Below are 8,618 nucleotides of genomic sequence, written 5' to 3' on the forward strand. Positions count from 1 at the left end.
GATTAGTGGTTTCCAGAGGTGTGGCAGGAGAAGGAAAAACGAATGGGGACAGAGTTTCTCTTTGTGGTATGGAGATCTCTGGAAGTAATAGTGGTGGTGGTTTGCACAAGGCGGTGAGTATCCTAAAAGCCACTAAACTGTACTCTTTAAAAGGATGAATTTTATGTTATGTGAATTGTATTTCAATTCTTTTTTTCTAATCTATTGAATGAATCTGGCATGTGGTTGAAAAGGCTGCGGACCAGAGGGCTGGCGAGTAGCAGTCATGCGGCATCTGTGCTCCCCCTGTCGTGGCCCTGGCCCCAGTCATCTCTCGGGGGTACCACTGCAACAGCCTCCTCCTCTCTCTCACCCCCAAACCCACATTTACAAGTGTCGCACTGCCCACCTGCAGGAACCACGCCTTTTTATTTTCTCCATGTTTTGACTTCTGGGACCTTGCTGAGCCGAGAGAGACTGGCCCTCCCAGGGATGGCCAATTCCTAAAGATACTAAAGGACTCACCCGCAAGTGTGCCTTTCGTTTGCAAACCAGCCAATCCAAAATACTCCGATCACTTCCTCTATCTAGTTCTGACTGTCCACCTGCCCTCCTCACCCCAGGGCCAGGCGTCAGACAACTAGAGAGCCCCTGTGCCCCAGAGCCTGCGGACTTTATTCAAACCAGCCGATCCTACCCCTGCGCTCCCTGTCTGGCCTTACCTTCCCCCGGGGAAACCACAATGCCAGCACTGTGCCCTGGCTCCCTCCGTCCCCTGACGGGCCCTGGTGCTCCTGTAGCCCCACCTGGCGTGTCCTGCTCCCTGTGAGTAAAAACTTCTTGGGGCAACGTCATTTCCACATTATCCATATGATCCAAGTGTTACCGCACCTGATTCAAACGAAGCCCGAGCACATACTGAAACACCACCCTTCAAATCTGCTTCCGCCTCCCCTCTCCCCACCCCAAAACTTTTCTCCACCCGACACTCTTCCAAGCTTTGTAGCCTCTGTAGCCCGCCCCATACATCTCCACCTTCCTACGCACATCCCATTCCCATCACCATGCCCTTACGTATGCTGGGGCCTCCGTCTTGGGCACCCTCTCCCTCACCCGCCTCTTCGCCTCCGTTGTTCCTGTGCGCGCATCAAGCTTCGCTTCGTCATGCTGCCTCCGGAAGCCCACCGGGATAGCCACTCTGTACTCCAACAGGAGTGGTACTCTCTCCCTCAGAGCCGGGAGCCTGCGTGTCTGTCTGCCGCCCGCCCGGGAGTTCCTCCAAGATAAGCACGGTGATCCCTCAATTCTGGGTGCCCAGAGCTTAGCGCAGAGCCAGTAAAGTACTGGTAACGCAATCAGTATTTTTTAGTGTAAGAAATCTCCTTCATAGGCATATAAATAAGCTCTCGGCGGGCGGAGCCCTCACCCTCTGGGTCCTTAGCAGGGCCGCGTGCAGGGTGGGTCCTGGGTAAGCCCTGGGGCCGAAAGCGTGAACGGAAGGATGACGGAGCAGACAAGCGGGGGGGGGCCGCAGGCTGGTCTACTCACGCTGTTCCTCCCACTCGCGCTCCTCGTTCTCGCGGGCGTGGCTCTGCAGCTGGGCCTGCTTCAGGGTCCAGTAGAGTTCCTTGGCCCTCTGCTCTTCCCGGAGGCGAATCTGCTCCTCTCCTCGCTTCCTCTCCTCTTCCTCTTTCCTCTAAAATATCATGGGGACAGAAGGACGTTAGGTCACGAGAGAGAAGTGCCCCTGTGACTCTGGGGCAGGGCAGTGCTGTGGCGGGGTGGGGTGGGTCGGGGCTGGCGGCTCAGGTGCATTCTCTGACACAGGAAATAGCCATAGGCAGGCCTGATCACAGCTGCGGGGAAGGATGCAACGGGTTAAAATCCGGGGAACAGGGGCGCCTGTGTGGCTCAGTCGGTTAAGCTACCGGCTCTTGGTTTCAGCTCGGGTGGTGATCTCAGGGTCCTGAGAACGAGCCCTGTGTTGGGCTCCTCACTGAGCGCGGAGTCTGCTTGAGATTCTCTCCCTCACCCTCTCCCTCTGCCCCTCCCTCCCTAAAATAAATAAATAAATCTTAAAAAAAATATGTGTGGAATAATGTGTAGACCCCAAAGCTTTCTGCAAAGGTAAGAGGAGCCTGGGCCATCCTTGGCCATACCTGCATTCTGGGGGAGACAGAGGATAGGTACCATTCCTTCTGGAGGCCAATTAAGCAGGATATGATCATGTCTTAACCTTCTGTCTGGATAAGATATTTCCAAGACAAGCAGGTTTCGGGGGACCCACATCTCCAATTGTCACACTTTGAAGCTCCAAAAAGCTGTGTGTGTGTGTGTGTGTGTGTGTGTGTGTGTGTATCCCTCTACCTTTGTTCACATCAAAGTAACCCACAGGTGTCAAACATGCATTATATGCTATAGGCTCATTTTCAGAACCAGCAATTCTCCAGACCACATCACCCCAAACTACCCACCCTCACCCGGTGCCCAGGGGCCACCGTTCTCATTTATTTTAGCTGTTCCTTCATGTCGTGACATCTCTGAATCATGCAGCTGATTTTTTTATTTATCAATTCTAGACATTAAACTACTGCCTTTCCTTTTTGGTACATGAGTATTTGACACTTATGTTTGCCACACAGGTACACGCCCAGACTTTTCCTCTCCTCATCCTTACCATGCCAACATCAAAATTTGTGGTGAAATCAATAATCGGTGTAAATACAGTTCACTGCAAAGCCAAAGTAGGGCGCTGTTTTCACCAATGATAAGAAGTACGTTTTGTAACTTCCTAACATAATGTGGGTATGAAATGTGGGTATGTCTCAAGACTTGCAAGTTGCCTTTTTAATAGGCAACGGTTTTTTCTTTCTTCTTAAAATAATGATTAATAAATCAATACTTAACTAATATGGCATTTTATATTCAGTAAAATATGATAGTATGATGGCTTTTTCTTTCCTGGGTTCATAATTGTTTTATCCTGAAGTTGCATATTGAATTTTCCCAACTTCTCTAAGATCTGTCGTAAATCTTTCTCTGTGTTTATTATTATAACAGGTAAACAGCAGTTATCTTTTTTCAGGGGTCGCCACTGTCCCCAGATGCCAGCCTTCCTTCTTCTCCCATCTCAGTTGGTTGTTACCCGGGTCTCCTGTCTGTCCATCCACCTGGGGACTCATTTCTCAGCCCTCCTCCAGTTGAAGCTCTTGTTTCTTTGTTCCATGTTCTTTTTTGGCCACTTCATCATTTTGCAACAACATAGCTAGCAGGACTTCTCAAGTATGGACGCACAGGGAGACACTCTGAGTCTTGTCTGAAAACATCTATATGCTGCCTTCAGATATAACTGCTAATTTGTCTGAGCATAGAATTCAATTAAAAATCACTTTCCTAAAGCAGAATTTGGAAGACTTTACTTCCCAGCATCCAATACTGACACTTGGATTCTCAGTTTTCTGCATGAGACATTAATTTTTCTCTTTATCGCTGATGTTCTGAACATGGTTAAATGATGTGCCTTGGTGGGGATTTTCTTTCATTGATTGTGCTAGGCACACAAGGAGCTTTCTGCCTGAAGTCTCAGATCTTTCCAGTCTGATACACCTTGGCTTAGAATTTCTTGGGTAATTTCTTCTCCTCTCATTGTTTTTCTTCCTAAAACTCCTGTTTGTCAAGTTCTGGACTCCTTGACTTGATCCTCTAGGAGGCTTAGCATTTCTCTCTTATTTTCTCTCCCCTGCCTTTGCTGTTCTACTTCCTGATTGATTCACTGATTTTATTGTCTAAACCAAATGCTACATTTTTTATTACAGATTGCATTTGTAATTCCTAAAGCCCTCCTTCTTATTCTTTGGTTGTTCCTTTTTACTTCATTGCACCCTGTCCTGGTTTCAAGAGTGTAATGTTTCATCTCTGAGGACTTTAGAGCTTTCTCCCCCCCGCCCCCAAATTCTGATTTAGGTCTATTTCCTCTGTTTTTTGCTTTATTTTTCCCTTTAAAGTATGTTTTATGTGTTGCCTGTCATTGGTGTTGGAGGCTTTTCTCAGATGTCTGATGTTTCCTGGCTGTCCATATTCAAGACAGGAAATAACTATCCGAATGGGAGACTCAGAGTGTGTAGACAGGACTTCCCTGGGAAGTGGGCTTCACTCTAGGATGACTGGATGAGGAATCAGCCATTTCACTGAGGAAAATACTCAATACTCCAGTGTAAGTATCTAGAGGTCCTTTGACTGAGATTATTCCATGTCTTCTCCTCTATCCTACTAGGTGGTGTCTGAGCACCAGCATACCGAAGTCTGTGGGGGAGGCAGTCTGCAGGCAGGACCCCCCTGAGACCTTAGCTAACAGAACCCCTAGCTTGCGTCCCACATTTCATAGGAACACCATGCCTTGAAATGCCTTCTTTGCAAACATCCCCCTCAGGTGTCCCCCAGGAAAGGCCAAAAAGAGTCCTCCCAGGATTGGCAGGGGCAGCAGTGGTATCCAGGTAAGGTACCCTAAGTCCAGACCAGGTCCCGCATGAGCCCTAGTCCCTTGTTTCTCCCCCTCAGGGTGTTCTTTGACCCTCTCCTTCATGAAAGGGGTTAACCATATGGCCCCAGGAGCTCCAAGATGTATATTTATGGAATCATCCTGAAGTCCAGTGGCCAGGCCACGTTTCCAGGGGGGTGGCCTAGCAAGCCTACAAACCCTGCCAGTAGGCACCGTATTTTTATCGCAGCATTGCATGAGATTGGGTCACCAGAAAAGACCTAACAGGCTGATTTCATGTGGCTCAAATTGATAATTTATGAGAAACAAAGACACCATGCAAAAATACTTGCTGGCCCTGTGCATCCCAGAGGCAACCCAGGCTGCAGGTTCCATGGCTCAGGTTACTCACTGCTTAAAGTAAGACCCTTCCTTAATCCTCCTGTTTCCCACCTGCCCCTCGCCTGCTCTCGACACTCAGCCTGACACACTGAGCTCTGAGCCTCTGCCCACTCCCCATCTCCTTCGGCTCAGAGGGAGGGATGTAGTAGCCTGGGTGAAAATGTGGACATGAGGGTCCAGCCATTCCGCAGAGAAACTGGTCGCCAACCTGAGCTCCCTGCTTCACAGTCCCTGGTGTCTCCAGGTCCCAAGCCCATGGGGACCCAGACTGAGCCAGCTCACCCACCCACCCCCTTCCTGCAGGCGCCCCACTGAACCTCACCACTCTGTCTTCCAGCCTTCAAACCTCAGCAAACATCTTCTTATCTGTTCCCTCTTCTCATTTTCTCTCTCCTGGTGCTTTGGAAATTTTTCAGTCCTTTGCTACTATTTAAATGGATCAACAAGAGTTGGGGTGGAGAGGAGGTAACTGAGTTTTTAATCTCTCATTTGGGATGCCTGGGTGGCTCAGCCAGTTAAGTGGCTGCCTTCAGCTCAGGTCATGATTCCAGGGTCCTGGGATCGAGTCCCGCATCAGGCTCCTTGCTACTTGGGGAGCCTGCTCCTCCTTCTGCCTGCCGCACCCCCTGCTTGTGCTTGCTCTCTGTCTCTCTCTCCCTCTCTCTCTCTGACAAATAAATAAAATCTTTAAAAAAAAAAAATAATAATCTCTCATTTAATAAAAAAAGACAAAGTTTTTTGTTTCTTCTGAAACAGTGTAAGATTAAGGATTTTTTACTAATTCAAAAATCAATTTTTTAGCCGGAAAAAATAGGCAAAATTCCCACTTCCTAAGGAGTCACTCTCAAGAGTTGGGCATGAGGACAAAAGAAGCTGAGTGGCTTCACGCGGTCACTCACCAAATACTTACAGAGCACCCAGAGGCTCAGGCCTGCATCGGGCTCTGGGGACACAGCTGTGGCCAAGACACATGCAGGCCCCACCTCTGCGCTTGCCTTTCCAGGGGGCGAAACACACCAGACAAAAATCAGGAAATATCAGGAGATAATAACCAGTGTGCAGAGAATTAAAACAGGAGAAAGGACAGAGAGAATTTAGGAGGCTACTTTAGGCTGGGTGACCAGAAGTCCTCTCAGAAGGGTCGATGTGATCTGACAACTGAACAGTAAGGAAGAACGCCAATAAGTAAGTTTCGGGGAGAAGAAATTTCCAGGCAGAGAAAACCACGAGCACAACGGACCCAGCATTGCAAATGGGCTTGGCATGTTTGAGTATAGAATCATCCACTGTGGTTGGAAGAAGAAAAGTCAAAATTCTATATTTGATGAGTTCGAGATGCCATCTGACATCCCAGAGGCCTGCCATTAGTAGTGGGACGCGGGAGCCTGAGGCTGAAGGGCAAGTTCAGCTGAAGGTATTGGTTCAGAAGTCATCTGCATAGGGATGATGTTTCTCAGCCACAGGACCTAATGCTATCACTGAGAGAAAGAAAGCAGATCCAGAGGAAACAACCAGAAATAAGGTATGGAGATGAAAGTACAGCATGGGGAATATAGTCAATAAAACCATAATAACCTTGTAGGGTGACAGATGATGGGTGACTCCACTTACCGTGGTGAGCATTGCGTAATGCAGAGAACTGTCGAATCACTATGTTGCACACCTGAAACTCATATAACGCCGTATGTCAATTATGCTTCAACAATAACAATAAAAGAGAGAGAGAGAGAGACAACCAGAGTGTCTTGAGCCACTCCACCATTTAAAAGTTGAGAGAAAGAGCAGGAACCAGGAAAGGAGGCTGAGAAGGAAATCCAACAGATAAGTTAAAAACCCAGAAGAGGTGATGTCTGTTGGGAAAGCCAAGAAAGAACGTTTCAAGTAAAAGGGAGTGGTAAACTGAGCTACAGGCCCTGAGACATCACAGAAGATAAGGACAGAGAAGTGACAAGGGACGGCAGGCAGGTCGTGGCCTCAGGACATGATGGGAGAGCTGCCCGGTGGGGTGGAGGGGCAGCCGTCCAGGCGACATGGGGGAGGGAGTGGAAATGACCACAGACAGCCCTCTGGGGACATCTTCTGCGGACATGAGCAGAGATAGGGAGCCGCAGGTGGAGGGGAACGTGGGGTCAGGAGGGACATGGGCTCGGATGGGAAATGCTAGAGCTGAGAGTTGATGACGGATGCAAAATTGGAACCAAAGTCTGTCTGACCCCAAAGCAGAAGTTTTAGCTCAAAGCCATGAAGAAAACCTCACCTTCGGCAATCACCGGCATCTCAGCAGAGCAAAAATCCACCCCCACCCCAGCACAGCACTGCAGTGTATGCAGCCGGTTTCCCATGCCCGCCGCCTTCACCTCAGCTCATCTCTGACCCAGGTTGCCACAGCACCCAATACACGGGGCACCCACAAAGACAGCGTCCACCCCAGCTCTTCAGATCTGGCACCTGCCCAGGGCGGGTCTTCCAGGCAGGAACAGGTCTCAGGGAAAATACAGTCAGCCAAGGCCTGTCCGAGCAGAGGGTCTTCAACCTCCCTGGTCCTACTTTCTGGTACAGAGGAGGAGGGCACTGGCTTGTTCAGGCTGCCATAACAAAGTACCACAGAACAGGAGGCTGAAGCCACAGACGTTTATGAGCTATCGAGGCCGTAACTCTAGAGGCAGGGTGGCTCTTTTCTGAGGCTTCTCTCCTTGCTTGGTAGAGGGATCATCTTCTCTCTGTGTCTCACACATTCTGTCCTCTGTGTGTACACATGTCTGTGTCCAAATTCCCTCTTCTTCTAAGGACACCAGTCATGCTGAATCAGGGCCCACCCTGAAGACCTCTTCTTAACTTATGACCTTTCTAAAGACCTTACCTCCACATACACTTACATTCTGAGATAGTGCCGATTAGGTCTTCAACATAAGAATTTTAGGGTGACACAGTTGAGCCCATCGCAAGGAGACAGCACCCCAGGGAAGGGTCATGACTGACACTTAGCATAATGCTCTCCAAGTTCATCCATGTTGTCAGAAATGGCAGGGTTTCCTTCTCTATTAAGACTGAATAAGGGGCACCTGGGTGGCTCAGTCGTTAAGTGTCTGCCTTCGGCTCAGGTCATGATCCCAGGGTCCTGGGATCAAGGCCCACATCGGGCTCCCTGCTCTGCGGGAAGCCTGCTTCTCCCTCTCCCACTCCCCCTGCTTGTGTTCCCTCTCTCACTGTGTCTCTCTCTGTCAGAAAATAAAAAAAATAAAATAAAAAAAGACTGAATAACATTCCATTATATATATATACACATAATACATATATAAACATTATAGATACATATACATTATATATACATACATTATAATATATACATTACATTATGTATACATTCTATATATATACACACATAATATATACATACCACATTTTATTTATCCATTCATTGGTCAGCAGACACTTAGGTTTTGTTTGGCAAACGAGCACAAAGTTTCAGTCATACAGGATGAATACATTCCGGACTTGCTGCATGGTGCCTATAGTTAATACCATACTGTCTACTTGCAATTTGCTAAGAGAGCAGATCTTTTTTTTTTTTATTCTTATGTTAATCCCCATACATTACATCATTAGTTCTAGATGAAGTGTTCCATGATTCATTGTTTGTGCATAACACCCAGTGCTCCATGCAGAACGTGCCCTCCTCAATACCCACCACCAGGCCAACCCATCCTCCCACCCCCCTCCCCTCTAGAACCCCCAGCCTCTTTTTCAGAGTCCATCGTCT

General features: G+C 48.3%; 1 protein-coding gene across 1 annotated transcript in view; it reads right to left on the reverse strand.

Moving 5' to 3' along the window:
• Window positions 1–8,618, reverse strand: part of SH2D4B (SH2 domain containing 4B) — a 63,798-nt gene that overhangs the window by 44,699 nt on the left and 10,481 nt on the right. The window contains exon 3 of the mRNA XM_081824003.1: window positions 1,528–1,675. Coding sequence (XP_081680129.1) covers window positions 1,528–1,675 — 148 coding nt within the window. The remainder of the gene's footprint in view (window positions 1–1,527; window positions 1,676–8,618) is intronic.

This window comes from Leptonychotes weddellii, chromosome 6 (genome assembly GCF_054177405.1).
Source record: "Leptonychotes weddellii isolate Sample4059 chromosome 6, ASM5417740v2, whole genome shotgun sequence".
NCBI classification, from domain to species: Eukaryota; Metazoa; Chordata; class Mammalia; order Carnivora; family Phocidae; genus Leptonychotes; species Leptonychotes weddellii.